The 27,393-nt window shown below is 44.5% G+C and overlaps 1 protein-coding gene and 2 pseudogenes across 1 annotated transcript; 2 read left to right on the forward strand and 1 right to left on the reverse strand.

The window, feature by feature from the left end:
- Positions 1-372: 372 nt before the first annotated feature.
- Positions 373-14,736, reverse strand: LOC129812106 (AP-5 complex subunit mu-1-like; annotated as a pseudogene).
- LOC129812105 (zinc finger BED domain-containing protein 4-like) lies at positions 428-11,326 on the forward strand (annotated as a pseudogene).
- Positions 14,551-26,716, forward strand: LOC129811693 (exocyst complex component 5-like). Its single transcript, XM_055863210.1, has 18 exons — positions 14,551-14,761; positions 16,388-16,482; positions 17,136-17,283; positions 17,438-17,632; positions 20,553-20,617; positions 20,886-20,914; positions 21,018-21,127; positions 21,340-21,384; positions 22,205-22,345; positions 22,448-22,530; positions 22,625-22,834; positions 23,085-23,232; positions 23,343-23,451; positions 23,599-23,719; positions 23,805-23,891; positions 24,005-24,113; positions 24,408-24,623; positions 24,856-26,716. The coding sequence occupies exons 1-18, from the start codon at positions 14,735-14,737 to the stop codon at positions 25,042-25,044; spliced, it is 2,127 nt and encodes a 708-aa protein (XP_055719185.1). The 5' UTR covers positions 14,551-14,734; the 3' UTR covers positions 25,045-26,716.
- Positions 26,717-27,393: the final 677 nt, after the last annotated feature.

The following is a 27,393-nucleotide window of genomic DNA, read 5'->3' on the forward strand; positions in this document are numbered from 1 at the left end:
AGTTTTTGTTTTCAACATTCATCACAGGTAACTTAAACTCTAGTTTTATTATCCAAACAGTTGAGAATATGTGTCTCCTAAGCAGACTCTTCGGTATCCTTGTCACTTCAGAGTGCTGTGTGTGTGTGTAAGATTATATTCATTTTACAGATGGCAGAGAAAAGCACCAGCGTGGGACTATTACATTGAATTGGCACCAGGGAAAGCAAGGTGTCTTATTTGTGATAAAGATGTAAGCATGGGGTCAGCAACCTGTGGATTCACCTTAAGAACACCTATCCAAAAGCCCATAAGGAAGCAATGATGAAAACAGCTAAACGCAAATTCTTTGCAAGGAAAAAGTGATACAGACACGTCACAGACATCGCAGGCTACAATCGTACAACTTTTTAATAAACAAGCAAAATGGCAGGACAAACCTAAGAAGATGGATAAAGCAATTATTAAGATGATAGCCCCTGACAAGCAGTCATTCACAGTGGTGTCGAACGTTGGTTTTCAGCAGCTGATTACTCTTGCTGAACCCCGGTACAGGATCAAATATGAAAAATGATACCGCACAGAAATGCTAGATAAAACACATGAAAGAGCTGTGATGAAAGTGAATAATCTGATGGCACCATTGAATGCTCCACACATGGCATTCACAACTGACTGCTGGTCAGGCACTACAGAGTCCCTGATGAGCCTTACTGGACATTTAATTGACAATGTCTGGACAAGAAAGCAGGTTGTGCTGAATGTCAAGACTATGACTGGATCACACACAGAGAGATGTTTTTAACCATGTTGAAATACTGGGAAGTCCACACAGAATGTGTAGTGCCTGTCCTCTGGGACAGTGAGGCAAACACGGTGAAGTTATGAGACTGGCAGAGCTTCCAGACTTCAGCTGCAGTGCACACACCCTACAGCTTGTAATCAATGATGGACTATCCAGTCAGAGAGCTGTGCTAGACATTATGCCATGTTGAAGAGCTGTGCAACTCACTTTGACCACTCTGTACTGGCCAAACAGAGGCTGAGGACCATTCAGGAAGAGCTTGGCCTTCCCAAACACAGCATCATCCAAGCAGTTCAAACTCGCTGGAACTCAACACTACACATGTTGCAGAGGATGTTTGAACATAGACGTGCACTGAATGTGTATGCAGGTGAATATGGACACATCAGCAGTTTGTCTGCAGCACAGTGGGACATTGTCTCTAACCTAATTGAGACTCTGGCACCTATGGAGGAGGTGACGGTGGAGATGAGCCACTCCGACTCTACAGCAGCATGCATCATCCCCAGTGTGTCGGTGCTGAATCTGATGCTGCAGCAGGAGGATTCTTCTACTCAAGGCATCAAAACTTTACGGAAGACCATGTTGGACAGTCTGACAAGGCGGTTCCCCAAGGCTGAGGAGACAAAGTGCCTGGTGCTGGCAACTGTCCTGGATCCACGTTACAAAAGCTATGCCTTCACCTCAGGGACAGCACTAGAGAAAGCAAAAGAGTGGCTGAAGGAGGAATCTGACCTACTAAGGAAGCCAAATCCCAGAGCCACAGCAGAAAGGACTAGTGTAGAGGAGGATTCAGATCCAGGTGCAAAGAGTCCAGATAGATCAGCCACCCAGTCTGGTGGAAAGCCTCTACGCTAGAATCCTTGGAAGCCAAGAGGGCAGGGCTGAAGTCCAGTGCAGTTTTGAAATTGAGTTGGAGCGTTACCTCACAGAGCCTGTCATTGACAGAAAGAGCAGTTTGCCTTTGGAGCGGTGGAAGCAGAATGAGGACAGACTTCAATCACTTGCTCCACTGGCAAAGAAGTTTCTCTGTCCCCCATCTTCTTCAGTCCCTAGCGAGAGAGTGTTCAGTGAGGTGGGGATCATTTATGATAAGCGGAGGAGCAGACTGACAGGGGAACATACAGACAAGCTCTGCTTTCTGCACTACAACCTAAAACCTCTTAACTGGGAATATATTAGGAACTACCAGCTTTCATATGTTCTCATGTTCTGAGCAAGGAATTTAAACGTTAGCTTTTATACATGGCACATATTGCACTTTTACTTTTTTCTCCAACACTGTGTTTTTGCATTATTTAAACCAAATTGAACATGTTTCATTATTTATTTGAGACTAAATTGATTTTATTTATGTATAATATTAACTTAAAATAAAAGTGTTCATTGTTCATTCAGTATTGTTGTAATTGTCATTATTACAAATATATATATATATAAATCATTCGATTAATCGGAATCGGCTTTTTTGGTTATCCAATAATCGGTATCGGCGTTGAAAAATAATAATCGGTCGACCTGTAGCATGCACTGTGCGAAAAACATATTCTTGTACTTCTTCTTCTTCTATGGTAATATGGCGGTTCGCAAACAAACATTAGAGGTGCATGCCGCCACCTACTGTACTGTGTAGTCAATCACCCCCCCCCAATCCTCATCCAACCTCAATAACTATACACATCAATCTTTCCCGCTCTTCCACATACCGGTACTTACAACATCACATCATCACATGCTCCAGTGTTTCATCAACCATACACTCGATACACAAACCATTCACATGCTTGCCAACCAGATGCAATGATGAGTTCAATGTACAATGTCCAAGGCGCAACCGAGCAAACACCACCTCTTCCTTCCTAATCTGACCTTTGAATCTTGGTCCACCGTCCTTTCTTTGGAGGGCATATAAATACCGGCCATTGGGCTCACTGTCCCATGAAAAACAACTTTACGACACTCATAGAAGTTAATTTGCTGAGGAGTCGCATACACATCTTTGGAACAGTGTACTATCAAGAAGTCTACAAATTTGATTAAATAATTGAATGCAGAAATAAAATGACATATCTATAAAACTAAATTACGTTTTTTGTTTAGTGTGTCAAACAGACAGAGCTCAACAACATGTTCTCCATCCATACCACTGGATGTCGTAGAAGGCTTGACAGTGCGAGGGTAGCGCTTCGTCCCTACACTGTCGTTGCATTTTGGTACACCAGAATTACATTAATTTCCAATGAAACGCTGTGTTCGCCTTGCAACATTGTGTTGCAGAGACAGTTGCAGTGCGTTCGGTGTGGTGCATACATTAGATTTATCGAAGTTTGTGTCAAACTGTATGTGTAAATGGTTTGACAGAAATTGTAGAAGGTGAATGTTGATTTTTTTGTTGCATACATATCCAGATGATGCTGCGTACTATTCTGCGCAATGACGCTGTCTGTGTGTTCGAAGCGTAAGGAGATTAAAGATATACTCAGCAATATGACCTAGACAAAGAAAGTAAACAGCATAGTGGGTCAATTTCCGCAACAACTAAGAGTATAGAAGCTCAAGGCTCAACTTTTCAACTGTTTTGGTCCCGTGGCTCCCCGTGAAGCAAAACCGTGCACATGCACAGGTACTGTGTGTGACTGTGTGAGAGTGAAGTCTTGAATCTCACCATAGCTGTGGGAAGTACAGGTGCTGGAGGTGCTGCAGCACCCACTGGTGGTGAGATGAACAAGATGGCACCAACAGACATGGTCGCCCTGTTCCTAGCACCTAGCCAACTTTGTAGTATTTTTTTGTCTATTTATTTCTTACATTATTTGCTCAGAACGTTTCTTTCACTATGGGCTGCTCTAAGACTCCACTGACGGAGAAGAGGAATATAAAGTGGGCTTTTAAACCGACTCAGGAGGCGTGCATACCATCCGCTGCTTCCGAGCATATTACACGCTAATGTTCGGTCCCTGGACAATAAAGTAGACAAGTTCAGGGTGAAGATCTCCTTCTCGAGAGACATCAGGGACTGTACATTTCATGGAATGATGGCTTTCTTCGGATATACTATCCCTGTCCATACAGCCAGCGGGGTTCTCAGTACATCGTGCGGACAGGAATAAAATAAGTCTCCAGGAAAAAAGCAGAGGTATATGTTTCATGATTTAACTACTCATGGTGTGATTGTGGTAACGTACAGGAACTCAAGTCCTTTTGTTTTCCCGATCTGGAATACCTTACTATCAAATGTCGACCACATTACCTCCCAAGAAAATGTTCTTTGTTCGTCGTCACAGCCGCGTATATTTCCCCTCAAGCCGACACCGCGACGGCTCTGGACTTCATGCAAACTGGAAACTGCCTATCCTGAGACTGCATTTATTGTAAATGGGGACTTTAATAAAGCAAATCTGGGGAAAACGCTAAAGAAGTTTTATCAGTTGCGCTACTCGCTCATCAAGAATTCTTGACCATTGCTACTCCCCCTTCCGGGATGGTGGGGTGGCAGGTAGCCTAGTGGTTAGGGTGTTGGACTAGTAACCGAAAGGTTGCAAGATTGAATCCCCGAGCTGACAAGGTACAAATCTGTCGTTCTGCCCCTGAAAAAGGCAGTTAACCCACTGTTCCTAGGCCATCATTGAAAATAAGAATTTGTTCTTAACTGGCTTGCCTAGTTAAATAAAGGTAAATAATGGCTACAAGGCCCTTCCTTGCCCTCCCTTTAGCAAATCAGATCACGCCTCCATTCTGCTCCTCCCTTCCTATAGGCAGAAACTTAAACAGGAAGTACCCGTGTTAAGGATTGTTCAATGTTGGTCTGACCAATCGAAATCTATGCTTCAAGATCGCTTTGATCATGCGGACTGGGATAGGTTCCGGGTTGCCACTGAGAATAAGAGGAAGTGAATAGAGGATGTTGTTCCCACTGTGACGATTAGAACTTATCCAAACCAAAAACCAAAAACCACCAATTACGGGTTATAAAGGGAAAACCAGCGAAGTCACGGACACCGATTCCTTGCTCTGGACAAGCTAAACACCTTCTTTATCCGCTTCAAGGAAAACACAGTTCCAGTGCTGGGGGAGCAGCCCGTATCCCTAGCCGCTCCCTCAGAGCATGTGCAGACCAGCTGGCTAGAGTGTTTACGGACATATTCAATCTCTCCCATCCCAGTCTGTTGTCCCCACTTGCTTCAAGATGTTCACCATTGTTCATGTACCCGAGAAAGCGAAGGTAACTGAACTAAATGACTATCACCCCGTAGCACTCACTTCTGTCATCATGAAGTGCTTTGAGAGGCTAGTTAAGGATCATATCACCTTCACCTTACCCGACACCCTAGACCCACTACAATCGCCATTGCCTCTGGACAAGAGGAATACCTATGTAAGAATCCTGTTCATGAACTACAGCTCAGCCTTCAATACCATAGTACCCTACAAGCTTATCACTAAGCTTAGGCCCTGAGTCTGAATCCCGCCCTGTGCAACTGGGTCCTGAACTCCCTGACAGGCTGAACCCAGGTGGTGAACACAACAAAACGAAGGAGCTGATCGTGGACTTCAGGAGACAGCAGAGGGACTGTTTTTTGGCATGCACATCACTGAAAACCTGAAATTGTCTATCCACACAGACTGTGTGGTGAAGAAAGCGCAACAGCGCTTGGCCCCTAAGATCCTCACAAACTTCTACAGATGCACCACTGAGAGTCATCCTGTCGGGCTGTGTCACCACCTGGTACGGCAACTACACCATCCACAACCGCAGGGCTCTAGAGGGTGGTGCTGTCGGCCCAACGCATCACCAGGGCACATTTCTTGCACTCCAGGACATCTACCAGCACCCATTGTCACAGGAAGGCGGAGAAGATCATCAAGGACCTCAGTCACCCAAGCCACAGTCTGTTCACCCCGCTATCAGGCGCTAGAAGGCGGAGATAGCACAGGTGCATCAAAGCTGGGATCACCAAGACTGAAAAACAGCTTCCATCTGCAGGCCGTCAGATTGTTAAATAGTCACTACTAGCTGACCTCCGCCCAGTACCCTGCACTGAACTGGAACAATATCAAATAAGGAACATAGCATTCTCTCAACCTTGGCTTGCAGACCTGCTCCTGTCCATGTCAAACACATAGGTGTACTATCCAACTAGTTTAGCAAGCAACACCATGCTGGGCAAGGCACAGCTCATATAAACTAGATTGAGTTATTTGGCAATGTTAGTTGTGAATGATACAAACCATAGAATGTCTTAGAAATCAACAGATAGGCCTATATGGGCTGTATGATGTGACTATAGGCTATTGACGATTTGAGAAAGTTGCAAAGAAATGTTAGCACATTTTCACCCATCAGACTGTTCTCAAATCAAATCAAATCAAGTTTATTTTATATAGCCCTTCGTACATCAGCTAATATCTCGAAGTGCTGTACAGAAACCCAGCCTAAAACCCCAAACAGCAAGCAATGCAGGTGTAGAAGCACGGTGGCTAGGAATAACTCCCTAGAAAGGCCAAAACCTAGGAAGAAACCTGGAGAGGAACCAGGCTATGAGGGGTGGCCAGTCCTCTTCTTGCTGTGCCGGGTGGAGATTATAACAGAACATGGCCAAGATGTTCAAAATGTTCATAAGTGACAAGCATGGTCAAATAATAATCAGGAATAAATGTCAGTTGGCTTTTCATAGCCGATCATTAAGAGTTGAAAACAGCAGGTCTGGGACAGGTAGGGGTTCCATAACCGCAGGCAGAACAGTTGAAACTGGAATAGCAGCAAGGTCAGGTGGACTGGGGACAGCAAGGAGTCATCATGCCCGGTAGTCCTGACGTATGGTCCTAGGGCTCAGGTCCTCCGAGAGAGAGAAAGAAAGAGAGAAGGAGAGAATTAGAGAGAGCATACTTAAATTCACACAGGACACTGGATAAGACAGGAGAAGTACTCCAGATATAACCAACTGACCCTAGCCCCCCGACACATAAACTACTGCAGCATAAATACTGGAGGCTGAGACAGGAGGGGTCAGGAGACACTGTGGCCCCATCCGATGATACCCCCGGACAGGGCCAAACAGGAAGGATATAACCCCACCCACTTTGCCAAAGCACAGCCCCCGCACCACTAGAGGGATATCTTCAACCACCAACTTACAATCCTGAGACAAGGCCGAGTATAGCCCATAAAGATCTCCACCACAGCACAAACCAAGGGGGGGCGCCAACCCAGACAGGAAGATCACGTCAGTAACTCAACCCACTCAAGTGACGCACCCCTCCTAGGGATGGCATGAAAGAGCCCCAGTAAGCCAGTGACTCAGCCCCTGTAATAGGGTTAGAGGCAGAGAATCCCAGTGGAGAGAGGGGAACCGGCCAGGCAGAGACAGCAAGGGCGGTTCGTTGCTCCAGAGCCTTTCCGTTCACCTTCACACTCCTGGGCCTGACTACACTCAATCATATGACCTACTGAAGAGATATGTCTTCAGTAAAGACTTAAAGGTTGAGACCGAGTCTGCGTCTCTCACATGGGTAGGCAGACCGTTCCATAAAAATGGAGATCTATAGGAGAAAGCCCTGCCTCCAGCTGTTTGCTTAGAAATTCTAGGGAAAATTAGGACAATCAATTTAATATTGTCTTTACTAACATGTAAAATTAGTTTTGATTTAGAATTGCCCACTATCAAATAGGCAGGAACAGTGGCAAGAGAAAAAACACATGTCATCTGTATGCACTCGAATAGCTAATGAAGGCCGCTTTCCCACGGGTTCGTTTCACTCATGTCAGGTAGGCTACATCGGTTATTTCACCACCCGACAGGTGACATTCCGCCCAAACTCTTTATGCCATGGGCTCTCCAACCCACTTCCTGAAGCTACCCAGTGCTTCATTTGGGAAATCGAGTGAAATCTGTTTGGGAGCATCGATAGTAACATGTTTTCACAATTAAACATATTTCATTAAACTGTTGACAGCCCCTCTCTCTGCGTGCTGGAGAAAGGAATGAAGGAGAGCCAGGAGATGAAAACCCATGGTGGTGAGATATTATGTAGCTAAAGGTAATGTGTCAGCATATTAATTATGAAAATATAACAAATCATTTTAATTCAGTTTTTTTTGGACTTGGGCTCATACACTGCCTTCGGAAAGTATTCAGACCCCTTGACATTTTCTACATTTTGTTAGGTTACATCCTTATTTTAAAATTCATTAAATCAAAATTTCCCTCATCAATTTACACACAATACCCCATAATGACAAAGCAAAAACAGTTTTTTAGAAATTTTAGCTAATTTATAAAAACCTAAAAACTGAAATATCACATTTACATAAGTATTCAGACCCTTCACTCAGTACTTTGTTGAAGCACCTTTGACAGCGATTACAGTCTCGAGTCTTCTTGGGTATGATGCTACAAGCTTAGCACACGTTTATTTGGGGAGTTTCTCCCATTCTTCTCTGCAGATCCTCTCAAGCTCTGTCAGGTTGGATGGGGAGTGTTGCTGCACAGCTATTTTCAGGTCTCTCCAGAGATTTTCGATCAGCTTTAAGTCCGGGCTCTGGCTGGGCCACTCAAGGACATTCAGAGACTTGTCCCGAAGCCACTCATGTGTTGTCTTGGCTGTGTGCTTAGGGTCATTGTCCTGTTGGAGGGTGAACCTTCGCCCCAGTCTGAGGTCCTGAGCGTTATGGAGCAGGTTCTCATCAAGGATCTCTCTGTACTTTGCTCCATTCATCTTTTCCTCGATCCTGACTAGTCTCCCAGTCCCTGCCGCTGAAAAACATCTCCACAGCATGATGCTGCCACCACCATGCTTTACCGTAGGGATGGTACCAGGTTTCCTCCAGACGTGACGCTTGGAATTCAGGCCAAAGAGTTCAATTTTGGCTTCATCAGACAAGAGAATCTTGTTTAGGTGTCTTTTGAGTGTCTTTTGGCAAACCAAAAAAGTTTGCCAAAAAAAACTTTTACTGAAGAGTGGCTTCCATCTGGTCACTCTACCATAAAGGCCTGATTGGTGGAGTGCTGCAGAGATGGTTGTCCTTCTCCCATCTCCACAGAGGAACTCTAGAGCTCTGTCAGAGTGACTATCGGGTTCTTGGTCACCTCACTGACCAAGGCCCTTCTCCCCCAATTGCTCAGTTTGGCTGGGCGGCCAGCTCTAGGAGGAGTCTTGGTGGTTCCAAACTTCTTCCATTGAAGAATTATGGAGGCCACTGTGTTCTTGGCGACCTTCAATGATGCAGACATTTTTTGGTACCCTTCCCCAGATCTGTGCCTCGAAACAATCCTGTCTCGGTGCTCTACGGACAATTCCTTTGACCTCATGGCTTGGTTTTTGCTCTGGCATGCACTGTCAACTATGGGAACTTACTGTATATAGACAGGTGTGTGCCTTTCCAAATTATGTCCAATCAATTGAATTTACCACAGGTGGACTCCAATCAGGTTGTAGAAACATCTCAAGAATAATCAATGGAAACAGGGTGCACCTGAGCTCAATCTCGTGTCTCAAAGAAAGGGTCTGAATACTTATGTAAATAAGGTATTTCTGTTTGATATTTTTATACATTTGCAGAAAATTCAAAAAACCTGTTTTCACTTTGTCATTGTGGGGTATTGTGTGTAGATTGCTGAGTATTTTTATTTTTTTTAAATCCATTTTATAATAAGGCTGTAATGTAACAAAATGTGGAAAAAAGTCAAGGGGTCTGAATACACATAACCCCTTATATGTATGAGTGTTTAAATTGATCATCACCTTAGAAAGTGATGTCCATTTCGTTGTGTTAGGCTTTGAAACAACATCCACATTGACCATGTTTTCCACTCAGTTTCAAATTGATCAATCACAGTGAGGTGAGTTTTAAAAGCATGATACTGTTTTGATAAGTGTTTGATGTGATTTTCAATTACATTTGCATTGATGTCAGCGTGGTTAGATGGACAATAGAGCCCTGAGTACCAGGCCATTAGCTACCTTTTGATTATTAGTGAGTTGGGTTCTACTAACACATGTCCAGAGTGCATAAGAGGAGATTACCATGACTCAATGGTCACGTAGAATTTTACTGCAGTCATGACTGGTCACGCAACAGCCCTAGTCGTGGTGAATTAAGACAATCAGAAATCGGACATCCCCAAATGGGCACTTTCCTACATTTGTCCACAGCAGGCCAGTAGTACTTCTCTGCGTGCTCAGGCGCCCTCGCTCCATCAACATTAAGAAGACAGCGAAATCAGACACATGCTCGTTGCTCACATGGAGCACTCCAAACAAAACACAATGAAAAAATGTACAACACTCAGAAATGATGGTATGACAACCAAAACTTGTTTCTCACACGTGGATCAGGTTGTGAACTCTGCAAACAACGTTTCCACTGCGAGAATAAGAGCAGTAAATGACTGTAGGCCTAATTAATCCATGCATTAACAGAAATGTATGTAACCAAATGATGGGGTTAACTGTAAATGTACTACTGGTGAATTTATAAAAATAAACAATAAAAGTGCAAACAATTAACAGGAGACAGCTCACCATATTCTGGAGAGCTGAGCACATTCTGGAGAGAGATGTGCCAAATGTCTTTGTCACACACTCCTCCCCTTCTTGTCTCAACATTTCAAATTTTCCTCAAGACACATTATCTTCACACATATTTGAGATGCATTGCTTTCACTGACAGCCACATCTCAATAATCAGCGCGGCCTATTGCTACCTGCACTGCACAAATTGTGGGCTACCCAAATAGGCATATATGCCTACTGATGATGATTTTTATGATTTGAAACAATCCACAGCTTTAAAAAAGCAAATGGTCCAAATTAAGCATTTTCCTACAACAGAGCAAACCAATGTGGTGCCACCTGGACAGCTGATGAAACTGATGAACTTTTGTGGGGTAAAACGTATTCTTATAGGCTGGGCCTGGCTCCCCAGTGGGTGGACCCTCCCAGGTGGGCCCTCACAGGCACAGTCTTGTGTAATCCATAGATTAGGGCCAAATTAATTTGCATTTATATTTTTGTTCAGTGTACCTTCCTTACTAAAAACAGGGTCTACATATAGTATGTCTTGGGAAACAGCTTTGTTCACTTTTTTGTTACATTTTGTAGACCTGCCTATGCATTTTCTTTTAATTTACAGTTTTTTTTATCATGGTCATGCATGGATGAGCTCTACTCTAATCAAATTGCAATTAGGACCTGAATCCGGGCCCCTACGCTAAACCAATTTTTGGCATGTAAAATTTAATGCCACCACACCCAGTTTCTCCAATTAGCCAGTCATCTGGCCAGCTGGGGCCTCAACTTTTTAGAGGGCGGTTCAGTGGAGAGGCTGGGTATTTGAAGAGACCACTGGCTGACAGGCAGGGCAGTCACAGGGAGGGACCAGTGAGTCCTGCCAGTTCTCCAGAGGGGCCCTTTGTGGCACAGACTCTGCCCAGATCAGCTTACCCTTTCACAGCCCAAGCCCCGTCTCCCACAGGCCCTCAGCTCCAGCTGACAACAAGGCCCCAGCTGCTAATTATCCGGCTGATGGAGGGGTGGGACTGAAGTGGGACTGTCAAAGCTAAGGGTGGCAACACTCTCTAAAGAGATGTGGAGTGGGGTGGCCAAACAAGTTCCAAAAATGGCAGCATCAATACCATTTTTATAATTTCAATATCTCTATTCAGTATTACTACTCTTTACTAGAATTCAGTTAAATAACCATTATCTCTATTTAATAAGGCACATTCTTTCACAGAACAGGGATTGGTCTGTGTTCAGAACAGATGAGAAACAGCATTTTGCATCTTAGATGAGACCAAGACTGTAAGAACAACAGCAGAAACAAACCATTCAGTTACAGTACTTTGACCATTGGGTTCATAACGTTGGATGCTGTCCGTTTCACAGACTCAAACCTGGTCACCAGAATCCTGTTGTCCAGTTGCTGCAGAGAGGAGAGAGACAGAGTGTGCATTCAGAATTCACACTAATACACCTATTTTCATACATAATAATGAAACCATCATTAGAACCCAAATATGTGACTATGCAAGGTTTTGCAGAGGAATAGACCAGCACTGAATGCTGGGCTACACATCATTGAGACAGAGTCAAGTCTGGCACTCAAAAGTACAACTGAAAAACATAAATCAAAAGTTTCTGGTTTGTTTGGTTTTAGATGCATCTCCATTGTCTAGAAAGATTCTGACTTACTTTGATGTAGACTGTAAGGTCTGTGCAGAGAGGATCTGTAGGTCCTGGGAGCTGCCCTAAGAAACTCAGTGCTGTCTAGTGACACCTCACTGGACTTGGGGAACTTCTGGCCTAAAGAGTGGCAGGGCAGAATAGGCATGTTGTTTTTCCATAAACAAAGGCTATTTTAACATGTAATATGGCTTAAACTGGGTCATTGCAAAGTGTAAATGTTGTCGCCAGACCAATGAGACATACAGAGGAACCAGACCAGCAGGTTCTCCTTGAACACCTCCAGCTGTCCTGAGCTCACCTTTACATCCACACTACTCATCTGGTCCATACAGGGACACATAGGTCAGAGGTTTAACTTCAAGTCAAGATGTGTTTCTTAAAAGAATTGCTGAAACACTATTTCAAGCGACAAAAAGTGATGATTATGTGTAATAAGCTACTATGTTGACATCAGGAAGCCCGTCATCAATGTGAGATGTTATGTATTGTATTTAGAGGAAGCGCTACCGGAGAGCCAAGTCTAGGTTCAAAAGGCTCATTAACAGCTTCTTCCCCAAGCCATAAGACTGCTGAACAATTCATCAAATGGCCACCTGAACTATTTACATTGACGATCCCCCCCTTTGTTTTTACACTGCTGCTACTCGCTGTTTATTATCTATGCATAGTCACTTTACCCCTACCTACCTATGTACAAATGACCTCGACTAACCTGTACCCCCGCACATTTACTCGGTAACGGTACCCCCTGTATATAGCCTCGTTATTGTTATTTTATTGTGTTACTTTCTTTTCTTTTTACTTTACTTTATTTAGTAAATATTTTCTTAACTCTATTTATTGAACTGCATTGTTGGTTAAGGGCTTGTAAGTAAGCATTTCACGATAAGGTCTACTACACCTGTTGTATTTGGTGCATGTGACAAATACAATTTGATTTGATATGTCCATAGGTTACCTGTTAAAGAACGGCAGATGTGCCTCACAGTACTCAAAGCTGTTCCTCACACTCTCGTGAAGTTTGAGACTCACAGTCAAATGCAGCTGGTTGTCATACTCCTTCAGCTGATAGAGAGGATGGGTGGCACGGGGACCTGAGAAAAGATAGCATTTCATTTAACATGAGATGAACACAGCAATGTATGACATTTGTTGATGTATGAAGGAGTGTTTAGCTATGTTTAGAAGCTGTGGACCTGAAAGACTCAATGGGAGAAGGGGAACTTGTAGGGGCCAGAAGCATCCAGTGAAGACACACAAGAATGGACCAGGACATCGAGCAGTGGTGAGCCATTGGGTCGCAGGGAGAGAGTGACCGTCACATTGGGAAGGACCCCTTCCACGTCACACAGATTACACAAAGGGAAAAATAACAAATGTGTTTGAGATAATTAGGAGACAGCAGAAGGCAACAAGAAGCTTTAGCATTACATTTACTGTACCATAGACATAAACAATATTACTGTGCGCACCTTGCAATTCACTGTGCCGTAGACACTGTGCAGTTTCCATACTGCATGGAGCGTACCATCTCCGATAGAGCTACATTCACCACATCCCCACCATGCTGCAGCCGTTTTCTAGGCTTGGTGTTTCTGGATCCTTGCAGGAGAGGGCATTGCTGATGCCGATGAGGCCCCTGGCTGAGGGATGTCCAGGGGGGTCCCAAAGGGGCAGACCTGCAGGAAGATAGAGGGTATCATGGCCAGGCGAGAGGCCAGCCCTTCACTGTCAGGCCTACTCCCAGACCCACAGAGGAAAGCCCGCAGGCCCGACAACAGTGTGAGGTCCTGTGAGACAGAGAACAGCCTGGCCAGAGGAGGAAGGGCCCATCCACCAGGGGCAAATGGCCAACACTGGCCAGAGGACCCCTCCACTGGAACCCTCCACATGCAGCTTCATAGCTGGCGAGCGCTGCTGGTGGAGACGGTTATCTCATGGAGCCATGTACAGTTTGTCAGGGTTTGTGAGTAATAGGAGCTGTGAGTAGGAGCTGGAGCACATGAACATCCTCTGGGACAGACACACACAGGGAGCCGGCCAGACACTTAGCACGCTGCTCCACTGTTGGGTATCGCATGTGTTAGAGAAGAAGACAAAATACTGCACAATCACAAAGATGACATAGCCTGCTGACAGTGTTGAAAGTAGAATAATTAAAATGAGTACATGCACAGTACAATCAGGGAAAATAAGAAAAAAAAGCATTACAAATGTGGAAAAACGCACTACAGATTCCCCCTCTCGTATATAACGTTACTGTATAATCCACAATGCCCTCACACTCATTTTGGCCAGTAATGACTGTTATTGACTGTGATTGAGGTTATGAATAATTATGGTAACCAGGACTCTTCAGTGATACATCTATGAGTAAAATCCTAAAATAAACAAAGGAAAAAATAATGCAATTTTGTTTCATTTTAAACTTACACGGCTGATGTTCTATCAAATTAACATTCTGTTGCGTTCTATTTTCATTGCAAACTGTACTTCCTATTTTTATAATAATGTGACTGCCTGGACCAATCAAGAATCATTTGGTGCGTGCGTTTTACGCAGTGTATTTTGGCAACGATCAGTCCCAAACTTTTTTTTTTCTTCAGCTCAGGATTTGTATTGCTTTGGATACAGGAAGTAGAGCTGTGTAACTGTTGTCAATAAAGGGCAAAACATAAATCCAGCTGATCAATCAGTTGTCTGTCATACCCGACTGTTAGTTTGCCTGAATTGCAATTTCTACATTGCAAATCGAAGTAAAACATGTCAACGACTGCCCAACTATTCGAGGTAAATTGAACTGTATGTTCTAGTATTGTTGGGATAGCTGTCTGCTAGTTCTAGGTAGCTAGCTAATGTTAGCTAGGTGGAGAATGGAGAAGTCAGTGCTAGCTATACATCCATATGAAGAGAAGTCCGAGCTAGCAAGCTAGCCAGCCTATTGTTTAACCGATTAGGCTATAGTTAGCTGGCTAACGTTAGCTATAGCTAGCTAGCCAGATAACTATAATGAGTGTGAATCGCGTTTTTGAAAGGAAGCTGCCATCATCTAGCTAGCTACCACTCGCTATACAGTTGACAGTGCTGTGTTTATCCAGGGATATGTTGATGTGATATTGTCAAACATGTAGCTAACGTTACCTACATATGTTGACCAACAGAGCCTTTCCAGCAGTGAATGTTAATCTTTGCTTCTATGTTTTTTGTTATTGTATACTGGTGTACATTTGCATTGGCTAGCTTGTCACGCCCAGTGTTGGCCCAATGTACTACCGTCTGAATGGGCTAGCCCAGTGTTAGCTATTAGCAGTGACTACGTTTACATGCGCATATTATTACGGATAGTAGCTCATATCCCGTTTAAGGTCTTATTCGGGAAATGCTGTTTACATGCACCTTTGATATCCTGCTCATGGGTATCCCTGTAAACATGAATAAACATAATATTCTTAATTTACGTTTATATGGGTTAGTCACTGAAATATGGACACTGAGTGTCGGCCTCTGAGTGTAACCTCTCACATATAGCGTAATAATATTAACTCCTGGATAATTATTCATTTCTTGCAGTGTAATTATACAACAAATGTTAATTTTGTCTCGGGAACAGCAGTGGATAAATATTATGTTTTTCTTTCAGCATCTGTTGAGAAAATGCAAATGCGTGTGTAATGTGTTATCTTTGACACTGTTATGCCATCAGACAATATTTCAACCACATCAAATATGCACCCAAACTGAAGTCTTATCAGAAACGGGTTTTGGTATTTTTCTCAGCTTTTCATTTCCTTAACTGGTCAAGCTGATGACATTTGGACATTTTGCACAGGACCAATCTTTCCACTGTTTTCTCCCCGGTCACTAAACAAAACAGACAATTTTACCAGCGTTAACTAGATTACAAATGCATTCATTCCATCGATGTAAGACATTATTCTGGTGATCACTACTTTATTTGGTCTTCTGGGGGAACAAGTTATGAAAGAAGAAAAGCTGCATGTATCAAACTATAGGTGACAAACAAATGGCCTACCAAATGTCTGAAATTATAATATGGCCTTCCAAATGTAAGCAGAAACTTATATTAATTATAGTAGGCAAAATTATTAAGGAATTATTATGGTGAATCGAACTGGCAGGTAGCCTACTTTTTGAAGTGATTTCAGTTTACTTAGAATTCCAGCAGTTGTACAGAACAAACATAGGTACAGGTAAGTGTCTTCAGAATTTACATTTTTACAGGAATTGAATGATGGTGACTCAAATCTTGCGACCCAGTTATAAAAACTCAACCCCACCTCGATATAAGAGAACAGAGTTGAGCGTTCCTCAGCTAGGTCCAGTATTGCTCATGTCATGTAAGATACACACCATTTACACTGATTTACTGTGTTTGTGATATGATATGATTCACAGGAGCCCTTTGATGCAGACGAGTACATAGAGAGGTTGGCCTGGAGAACCCCCGGAGGAGGGTCCAAAGGAGGAGCAGAGGCATTCGACCCCAAAAGGTAGTCTTGTACTATAGACATGGCTTTATTGAGACTCACTGTAATCATGGCTCTAATCTCAACCATACAGCAAGCTTTATTTAAACCTCCATTGAAGATAACTCTGAGGCAGAGCATTATGGGAGGCCACCAAGTTCTGAGTCATACAGTAACTGACAGAGGGAATGTATGTGCGTTGGGAAGGGATGGGCGATGTGCCTAAGCTGTAGCCACTGCCTAAGGAATTAGCCAAAAGATTATATACTCATCATTTTGGGATGTTTCCTACTCTGTTAAATATGGTGCTGACTTACAACATTTGCTCCACAGTCCTCACTTTAAATGCAGCTGACGAAGCTTCCAGTTTGTAGAGATTCTGAAATCTGGGGACCCAAGAATTAAGCCCCCAATGCTATTTATAAATATTAACAGAGAGAGTGTAAGGTTAGTAGGACAAATCTAACCCCGTATTACTCAATCACTCATGCTAGTAATATAGTAAGGCATTTTCTCCCTACCCTTTGTTTGCTGTAAAACTCATGACTATAGATCAATGAAGACTGTTGAAGGCCAGCTTGTACTGTAAGTGGACTTATGGCTATAGAGTGTTTACTCTAGACCAATGTGAGGTATGCCTGCAGTGTGTTAAAGCCCTTGTCCTGCTTCCCTTCCAGGCTGCTGGAGGAGTTTGAGAACCATATAGAGGAGCTGAAGCATCTGGATGAGAAGATCCAGCGGCGGGTGGAGAAGCTGGAGCACCAGTGTCACAGAGAAGCCAAGGAGTTTGCCCACAAAGTTCAGGACTTACAGAGGAGCAACCAGGTCAGCTTCACGGCCCATCGGACCCTTAACCACCCACCACAACCCCAAATCCCCAGGAGTTTCTCCTGTAGACAGGAGTGTGTTTTATCCACATTGATCAATCATGTCACTAAACATGTGACTTCTTTTTGCACAACTCTTTGTCTCTATACAGGTAGCCTTCCAGCACTTCCAGGAGTTGGACGAGCACATCAGCTATGTGGCCACCAAGGTGTGTCACCTTGGTGACCAGCTGGAAGGCGTGAACACGCCCAGGCAGAGGGCTGTGGAGGCCCAGCGTCTCATGACCTACTTTAATGAGTTCCTGGATGGGGAGCTGCGCAGTGATGTCTTCAACAACCCAGAAAAAGTCAGGATACACGCACTACCATCCACCCACATGTAGTCTTAAAGAGATGAACCTTTTTATCTTTTCAAAAAACATTGAGTTTGACCATTGAAAACAAAAAAAACACTACAGTAGTGAAAGATATTAAGAACTGAAATTAGTTAATGAACAGGATTATGAAGTAACCACCCATTTTAATTTGTGGAATTGATCCCTTTAATTGAAACTCTTAGCTAATTTGGATTAATATACTCGCATTTACTTCTTGACAATAGCTAGCGGATTGACTGGTATGGATGTCAACATGCTCATGTCTGGCATAATTGCCTTAAGGTGCAAGGTAGACTGGGCCTAATTAATCTATGTTTCCTAATGATGGGTTGGTTGTTTAGCAACAACCGATGCATGTGCAACTATGGGGCAAAACAGACGGGGTTGACTTAGATTGTTGACAACATGTAAACTATATTTCATCTCCAATGTTTATTGAAAACAAATTGATTTGCACAATTAGCATTTGTTGTCTCTCAAAGACATTTCTCCGGTTGTTGTTTAGCTAGCTAACAAATGTTAGCCATATTAGCATAGACGTGACAACAGTCAAACACCCCCAAAAAAGAGACAGTATCAGTAACACGATACACTACATGACCAAAAGTATGTGGACACCTGCTCATCGAACATCTCATTCCAAAATCATGGGAATTAATATGGAGTTGGTCCCACCTTTGCTGCTATAACAGCCTCCACTCTTCTGGGAAGGCTTTCCACTAGATGTGGGAACATTACTGCGGGGACTTGCTTCCATTCAGCCACAAGAGCATTAGTGAGGTTGGGCACTGATGTTGGGAGATTAGGCCTGGCTCGCAGTCAGCGTTCCAATTCATCCCAAAGGTGTTCGATGGGGTTGTGGTTAGGGCTCAACAGGCCAGTCAATTTCTTCCACACCGATCTCCACAAACCATTTCTGTATGGACCTCGCTTTGTGCACGGGGTAATTGTCATGCTGAAACAGGAAAGGGCCTTCCCCAAACTGTTGCCACAAAGTTGGAAGCACAGAATCGTCTAGAATGTCATTGTATGCTTTAGCGTTACGATTTCCCTTCATTGGAACTAAGGGGCCTAGCCCGAACCATGAAAAATAGCCCCAGACCATTATTCCTCCTCCACCAAACCTTACAGTTGGCACTATGCATTGGGGCAGGTTGCGTTCTCATGGCATCCGCCAAATCCAGATTAGTCCGTCGGACTGCCAGATGGTGAAGCGGGATTCATCACTCCAGAGAACACGTTTCCACTGCTACAGAGTCCAATGGCGACAAGCTTTACATCACTCCAGCCGACACTTGGCATTGCACACAGTCATCTTAGGCTTGTGTGCGGCTGCTCGGCCATGGAAACCCATTTCATTAAGCTCCTTACGTAGAGTTCTTGTGCTGACTTTGCTTCCAGATGCAGTTTAGAACTCGGGAGTGAGTGTTGCAACTGAGGACAGACGATTTTTACATGCCACGCGCTTCAGCACTCGGCGGTCCTGTTCTGTGAGCTTGTTTGCCCTACCGCCTCGTGGCTGAGCCATCATTGCTCCTAGACGTTTCCACTTCACGATAACAGAACAGTTACAGTTGACCGGGGCAGCTCTAGCAGGGTAGAAATTTGACTACCTGAGTTGTTGGAAAGGTGGCATCCTATGACTGTGCCATGTTGAAAGTCACTGAGCTCTTCAGTACGGGCCATTCTGCCGATGTTTGTCTAAGGAAAATGCATGACTGTGTGCTTGATTTTATACACCTGTCAGCAACGGGTGTGGCTGAAATAGCCGAATCCACAAATTTGAAGGTGTCCACATACTTTTGTGTATATATAGTGTACAATGAGTTGAAATGAGCCACCTATGTTTCTCAACGTGGCAGTTTCTTGTCCTTGTTGTTAGCTATCTGGCCATCCAGAATCACAGCAACACACCACAGCCTTCTGCCCCATTGAAGCGCTCGCATTGTTTTTGTGACGTTGTCCGCTAACCCGTCTATAGGGTTCAAAACAATCTGAGCAACCTCACTATCAACCCTCAAAAATTTGATAGTGTATAATCAGAATATTACAGCTGTTTTGAAGAGTTTGGGATTCTCTCAATTAATTCCTTTTAGTGGGAAAACAGTAATCAATCTCAGAGACGGGAGCTGGACATAGGATGAGAATGCTTCCAGAGAGGCATGATGTGGAAATTGCAGACAGATCCCTTTTTCTGAGCATACCTCCAGACGAGGAGGAAAGAGGAAAGCTGCGAGTGAATAGCTGAAGGGGGAAGGCTCTGCTAATCCTTCTGAAAGGGAGGGCTGGGCCGCCAGCGTGGAGACAAGTGCTGCTAAACCCTGACTGCAGAGAGACGGCTACATTACTTACATGGGATTTAGCTAATCTTAGCTGGGGGACAGATACTTAGAAAACCTTCGCCGAGCAGAAAGGCTGGATCCTCCTCACGGGAGCGGAGTAATAATGTTAGCTGAGGCAGGCATCTGCAGGAACCGGGAAGTTGCGGACGGCGGGCCTGTCCTAGGTCTGGGGTTTTCAGCCAGCGTGTGTATGTCGGGTGGGGGGAGTGGGCGGTTCTCGACAGGGCCCCTTTTTAGAGAGATATCCCTGGCCGGACAGATTATTGAAGGCGATTTAGGCTCCTGTGGGATTACAGCGCATTCAAAGGAGGCATGCCAATACAGAGTTGGATATGCTGCTAACTCAGAGCTGATGTGGATGCTGTTAGCCAGGTGAGCGGCGGCTGCTTGTTATCAACTCCGTGGTGTACAGAGAGGAGGTGGAGGAGGGCTGGTTTAACATGATCCCCTAAGTGGAGATGCTGCTACTGCTGGTCTGCTCTCTGGATGTTTGGATGTCCATTTCTTATGTTCTTCTGTCTCCCTCCCCCTATTTCTCCCTCTCCCAGATTAAGGAAGCTGCTGATATCATTCAGAAGTTGCATCTCATAGCCCAGGAGCTGCCATTCGACAGGTGAGTAGTCCTGGAGGCAGCTATACACGAGCTCTGTGGTATAATGTGAACAGTATAGGTGCTGCTACTCTGCCTCTAGCCCATCTCATAGAAAAATCTGAAGTATTTTTGTCAATGTTAGGTTGCATTAACTGTTATTTCTGAGGGAGAGAATATATTTAACTCACTTCAAATTAGAGGGACTACACATTATACAATTTTGTGTTTGAGTATTTTTAAATGTCCGATATCTCTCTGATGAATGCCTCTATCCTTGTCCTCTTAACAGGTTTGCAGATGTTAAGGCCAAGATTGCAAGTGAGTGTTTGCATTCAACATGCTCTTTTGTTGCTGATTGATGAACAAGTGATAACACAGCCATGCTAAGAAAGGCAGCTAAATCTGTTGAGTGTGTGTCTAGGTAAATACCATGACCTGGAGCGCCAGCTGATCCAGGAGTTCACGGCGGCCCAGCGTAGGGGCGAGATTGGGCGCATGCGGGAAGTCGCTGCGGTCCTCTTACACTTCAAGGTGACCCACAAACACTGGACACACACTGGAGATATGTCTCCATATTAAAGGAAGATGTGTGCTATTGTTTGAGTTGTTGTAACTTACAAATATGCTCTTGTGTCTCATTCAGCATCTATGCAACCATGCATACAGTTTGTTGTAATTTTTTGGTGATGTTAGATTGTGGAAGTCATGCAGGTGTGATTGTGACATATCTATGTTTCCTGCAGGGCTATGCACACTGTGTGGATGTATATATCAAGCAGTGCCAGGAGGTGAGTGTGCAGTGTTCAGTTGAACATGAACCCTTTAAAACAACTCAGTATAGAGTACCTGAGTGCTTCTGTAGTCTCACCACAGGTTAGTCCTGAGGTCTGGCTTTAACAAAGCCCCTCTAGTAATTTAATAGGATCTCTCTGTCATAAACCCTCAAGGTTCCAGAATGGGATGAAAATGGTAGCCATTGTTAAAATACAAACCATTCTAATTGGAATGAATGGCAGTAGAGGCATTAGTAAAGAAGTGATGCATTTCCTGCTTTTACTTAAGCAGAAAAATGCAACTAAGGTGGGATATATCAGAATTAGTGTTATAGAATTATTGTTACCCTACAATATTGTAATATAATTAGATATGTTATGTATAAATAGCCCAAAAAATTATATGTAAACAGACCATAAATGTCTCAAAGTTTGTTTCCCAGGAAAGCGGTGAGTGTTATAATACAAAATCAGTACTTGTTGCATTTCTGACTTGTCTAAGTCCTATCATCAACTGATTTCAGCCAGTTAATGGCTGTGGATTGACTGCATTTGTATGGAATATTGTCAGTTAAATTGAAAATATATGGAATCATTCCACTTAAACTAGCTGGTTAGTCAGCTAATAAACATACTGTGCAGATAATCTTCAAATTCATTGTTTTCCACCATCTTATCACAGCACACTGGCTGACTAACTCCCTGACCAAAATGGCTGACCTTTTATACTGGCATAAGACTTTATCCATTCTAGTATTCTAATTCATTTTTCTATGGGGTTAACCCTCTCTCTCGCTCTCTCTCTTTCTCATTCTGTCTGACTGTCTGTGTTTAGGGGGCGTACATGCGTAGTGATGTGTTTGAAGACACTGCACTCCTCTGCCAGCGGGTCAACAAGCAGGTGGGAGAGATCTTCCAGAGCCCAGAGACCGTCATGGCCAAACTCATCCAGAACATCTTTGAGAACAAACTACAGGTACAGTGGACAGTCTCTCCTATTGACCAAATCTTCAGCTGCCACAAGGTTTAAAAATGTCTTAGTTTTCTGATGGACTGACTAAGCAGTTTTGTGTTCCAGGCCCACGTAAAAGAAAAACTGGATGAAACCCGCCACTCTGATGTAGAACAATACCTCAAAAACCTCTATGACCTTTATACCAGGTAATACTGCTGTTCACCCTTTGACCTCTCACTCTAAGCACCTCATACCATCTATTCTGACTTTTTTGAAACCGCGGCAACCCTGTGTCTCCAGGACAACGGCCTTGGCTTCCAAGCTGGCCGAGTTCAACCTGGGCTCAGACAAACACACCTTCCTGTCCAAGCTCATTAAAAACATCTTCTCCACCTATCTGGAGAGCTACATTGAAATGGAGAAGGATTACCTCCGCACGCGCAGCGCCATGATCCTGCAGCGCTACTACGACTCCAAGAACCACCAGAAACGCCCACAGGGTGGGGGCAGGTAGGAAGTGACTGACCACCTCTACCCCAGTACCCCCTGACCCTCTCTTCAGTCTCTTCTTCCTTTACCCAAAACTTCTTGTTCATCCTTGGGGTTAGATCTCAGTTGATTAAATAGTTAAAGGGATTTAAATAGTACGTTCCTCATCTCTCCACTCCTCATCATAGCAAGGTCCTGTCTTTGAGTTCAGACTCTTCCCTTTTCCTTAAGTGTATTAATTCACCCCCACCCCCCCCCCCCCCCCCCCCAGTATCCAGGAGCTGAAGGAGCGGTTCAGGCAGCGCACCAACCTGCCCCTGGGGCCCAGCATTGACACCCACGGAGAGACCTTCCTCTCCCAGGAGGTGGTGGTCAACCTGCTGCAGGAGACGCGCCACGCTTTCGAGAGGTGCAACAGGGTAAGGCTGCTATGCTGCCACCTACAGGAGAGACAATAACACTGCATGCAGTAAATCCCTGTAGATTTCTGAGAGTAAATCAGGTCCTGTCTCTGTGTGTTGTGAACCAGCTCTCAGATCCCTCGGACCTGCCCAAGAACGCCTTCTCCATCTTCCTGCTGCTGGTGGAGCACCTGTGTGTGGACCACATCGACTACGCACTGGAGATCGGCCTCTCCGGTACATCTAACTCTCACTAACACAGTAAAGGCTGCGAAACCTTGAGCAGATACTTTTCATTTGTGTTGTATATTCATCTTCCTATCCTTCTGTTGTTCTCTTTTGCCTTTTTTTAAAGGAAAGTGGTGTGTTTCTCTCTTTCTACAGCCATCCCCTCGCCTGATGCCAAGAATGCCAACCTGTACTTCCTGGATGTGGTCCAGCAAGCCAACACCATCTTCCATCTGTTTGATAAGCAGTTCAACGACCACCTAATGCCTCTTATCAGGTTAGCGTGGGGCCTGAACTGTCAATCACACCTGTGTTATGTTTTTATTGCCTTTGACCTTTCATGGACCTTCTGTCTCCTCTAGCTCGTCTCCCAAACTGACAGAGTGCCTGCACAAGAAGAAGGAGGTGATTGAACAGATGGAGGTGAAACTGGACACAGGCATAGACAGGTCAGTAAACCACAAAGTGTTGTAAATGTTATCAACAGCATCATAGGAAGTGAGTGAATGTATCCTATTAGTGTGTTAGGCGTGGTCGTCATAGTGTTGTCCTCCCTCTGCAGGACACTGAACTGCATGGTGGGACAGATGAAGCACATCCTGGCTACGGAACAGAAGAAGACAGACTTCAGGCCTGAAGATGAGAACAACGTCATGATCCAGTGCACCGCAGTAAGGAGTGAACTGCACCCAACCTCCACCTCTGGTCTCATTTATGAAAAGCAAAGCGAGAATCAAAACCATGTTAAACACGCTGCTCCTGGCAGTTCAGAATATGTTGTCGAATATCAGTGTATTTAAAAAAAAACAACTGTATTTAACTTGAAAGGCATCTGTTTTACGCAAGTACCAGAGAATTCTTCATAGTTGTAGAAGTTGCTCATTCTTTTTTTGCACATTGATTCACTTGACCTTTGACACCAAAACTACGCAGTCCGACTCCTACTTCCTCCCTGTGCTCCCCAGGCCTGCTCCAAGGTTTGTGTGTATGTGAGTCGGCAGGTAGAGCGTGTTCGGAAGTCCATGGACGGTAAGAACGTGGACACAGTGCTGACGGAGCTGGGCGTGCGTTTCCACCGCCTCATCCACGAGCACCTGCAGCAGTACAGCTACAGCTCCATGGGAGGCATGCTGGCCATCTGCGACGTGGCCGACTACCGCAAAAGTGCCAAGGACTTCCGGGTGAGAGGTCACACCAGAGTCAGCATCATTACGCATGCAGCAACAGTTGACATCATGTAGAGCTAGTAATGATACTGAATAAATGCCTCTTGGCCTAGTTAAACGTTGGGTTTATTCCTCCTAGCAGAATGCTAATGGTTTGTCTGTCCCCCAGGATCCTCTGGTTCCTAATTATTTACTGTCTGTCCCCCAGGATCCTCTGGTTCCTAATGGTTTACTGTCTGTCCCCCAGGTTCCTCTTGTGCTGCAGCTCTTTGACACGCTCCACGCCCTGTGTAACCTCCTGGTGGTTGCCCCAGACAACCTCAAGCAGGTCTGCTCCGGGGAGCAGCTCACCAACCTGGACCGGAACCTTCTGCACGCCTTCGTACAGCTGAGAGTGGACTACCGCCAGGCCAGACTGGGACGACACTTCAGCTAATGGCCCTGGCCAATGCGTCGCTGTCCAGCCATCGGTCCGTCCAATCACCACGGCCTATGATTTCACAAAACTCCCCATGGAAACGGAATTCAGCCAACCTAGATTCTCTGAGTTAGTCTTTCATTCTCATCTGCAGTAGCACCTTTTTCTTTGTCCATCCTAGAGGCCAAGAAAGACCACCACCATTCACAGTTGGTCTACAGGTAGCCTAGCGGTTAGAGCAGGGTTTCTTAAACTATGGGTCGGGACCCAAAGTGGGCCCTGAGTTTGTGGGAGGTGGGTCGCGAGTTATGAGAATACATATATATAATCAAACACTATTTCTTCTTAATTTGGTTTGTTGGAGGACGATTTGGGTCACAGGAGGACGGTCAATTTCTCATTTGGATCTCGAGCTGATAAAGTTTAAGAAACCCTGGGTTAGAGCATAGGGCCAGTATCCGAGAGGTTGCTGGTTCGAATACTCGCGCTGACAAGGTGAATAATCTGTTTATGTGCCCTTGAGCATGGCACTTAACCCTAGTTTGCTCCAGGGGTGCGATACTACCATGACTGACCATGTAAAACAGGGCTGTCAAACTCATTTCATGGAGGGCTTAGTGTCTGCTGGTTTTTGGTTTTTCCTTTCAATTAAGACCTAGACAACCAGTTGTGGGGAGTTCCTTACTAATCAGTGTACTTGATTGATGAATTAAGGTCAAGGGAGGATGAACACCCGCAGACACTCAGCCCTCCGTAGAATGAGTTTGACACGTGCTGTAAAACAACACATTTTCACTGCACCTTTCACCTAAATTTACCTGCATTTTGCCCTTGATTTCTGCAACACAAAGAATTTGAAACGTATATGACTCTTGTTTTGAAATACTAATCCACCAAACATGATTGTGTCATATTACCGGTAATATCAACCTTGATTTCCAAGCTTTCAACTTTAACATAGAGACATTTTGTTTTGATTGTGCCAAATGTATATTCTGTGGCTGCACTTGTACACAGGAACAGACTTTAAAGCTACTGCAAAGAGAAAGTTGCGCTCTTCATAGCTCAGGCCTGTCATGGCACTGACTGACTGCATACTGGAAACAGCCACCCCTCATACAGAACTCCCAGAGGAATCTACTCTCACCAACATCCTTCTCTCTCCCTCTCTCTCTCCTCCCGAACCAAGCCTACTAAAGAGCTCCGCTGTGCCTGGCAGAGAGAGTCACATGACCACCTCTCGCCGACCCCTGACCTCTGACCTCAAGGGAGAGGTGAGGGGTCAACACACTGGCTGTGATCCCAGCTGTAATCATGTCTGAGAACCACTCTGGGGTCCTGGGTGGTCCGTCTGTGGCTAAGATGACGGGTGCGAGAGGTCAGTGAATGTGTCATTGTAATTGCATAGATCAACACCTGCTTATCCAACGAGGCTTACCATCCGTGCTCTCCATTGTGGACTTCTCTTCACCTCTTAAGGAGATAATGAGGGAAAGTTAAGTGGACTTCACGGGGCCTACAGGAGGCCAGGGAGGGTCAAGATCACTGTGCCTCTGTGTTCTCTATGGTGGTAATTGTTTGTCTGTCTATCAGTGTCGGTGAGACCAAACCTGAAGTTATGTATTATGCTAAGCTATTCCCAGTGTACTGCTGTTTACCTTAATGAGTCATAAAAAAATCTTGTGTTTAATTAGTCTCATTTTCATTAACAATAACAGTGAAGAAAGAGTTTGAAATGTAAGAACTCAATGAGAGAGTAGGCTTGGTGCTGGAAGGGATAGGAATAGACTTCTATAACTCATTATGTATTCTTAACATGCCAGACTCAGAGTAATTTCTCCCTAAAAGAGTAAAGTTCTCTAGACTCCAGGAACAGAATCTGTTCGAGGGATTAGACATCTAGCGGTTCATGAAATGTGTGCAGTCGTCATGGACTGGAGAGACGGGGCGAGATGGAGATGGCTGAGCACTCAGCCACAGCTCCGGCTGGCTAGTGTTGTGTAGAAGGTACACAGAGTGCTGAGCAAAGTCAAACAACATCATTAATTAGGCTAATATTATTATCAATGCCACGGAAATTAAATTCTCCCAGCCCTAATCACAACTGGATAGCTTGTAAAAAATATTTTGTTAGGCCCTGGTGCAAACACTGGGCTTTCTACCAAACAATTGAAAACTATTTGTTTTAGCAGCGATTAATACATGCTGCCTGGGTAGGGGTGGGGGGAATGGGCCCCAGCCAGAGACTATAACTGGAGAGGAGGCTAAGGCACAGCCTGCCCCCAGGGACGCCCTGCATGGGTAAATGGGAGGGATGTTTTTTTTCGGGGGGGTGTTTGAGCAGTTGGAGGGGATTAGTAACACTGT

This window comes from Salvelinus fontinalis, chromosome 15 (genome assembly GCF_029448725.1).
Source record: "Salvelinus fontinalis isolate EN_2023a chromosome 15, ASM2944872v1, whole genome shotgun sequence".
NCBI lineage: Eukaryota > Metazoa > Chordata > Actinopteri > Salmoniformes > Salmonidae > Salvelinus > Salvelinus fontinalis.

What these genes read in the sequence shown, in the direction of transcription:
- LOC129811693 (XM_055863210.1), top strand. Translation starts at nt 14,735, where the DNA reads ATGTCAACGACTGCCCAACTATTCGAG. An exon ending in TCTTCAACAACCCAGAAAAA is followed by an intron (nt 17,633 to 20,552) that starts GTCAGGATACAC and finishes TCCCTCTCCCAG; the next exon opens with ATTAAGGAAGCTGCTGATAT. An exon ending in CACCTAATGCCTCTTATCAG is followed by an intron (nt 23,720 to 23,804) that starts GTTAGCGTGGGG and finishes TGTCTCCTCTAG; the next exon opens with CTCGTCTCCCAAACTGACAG.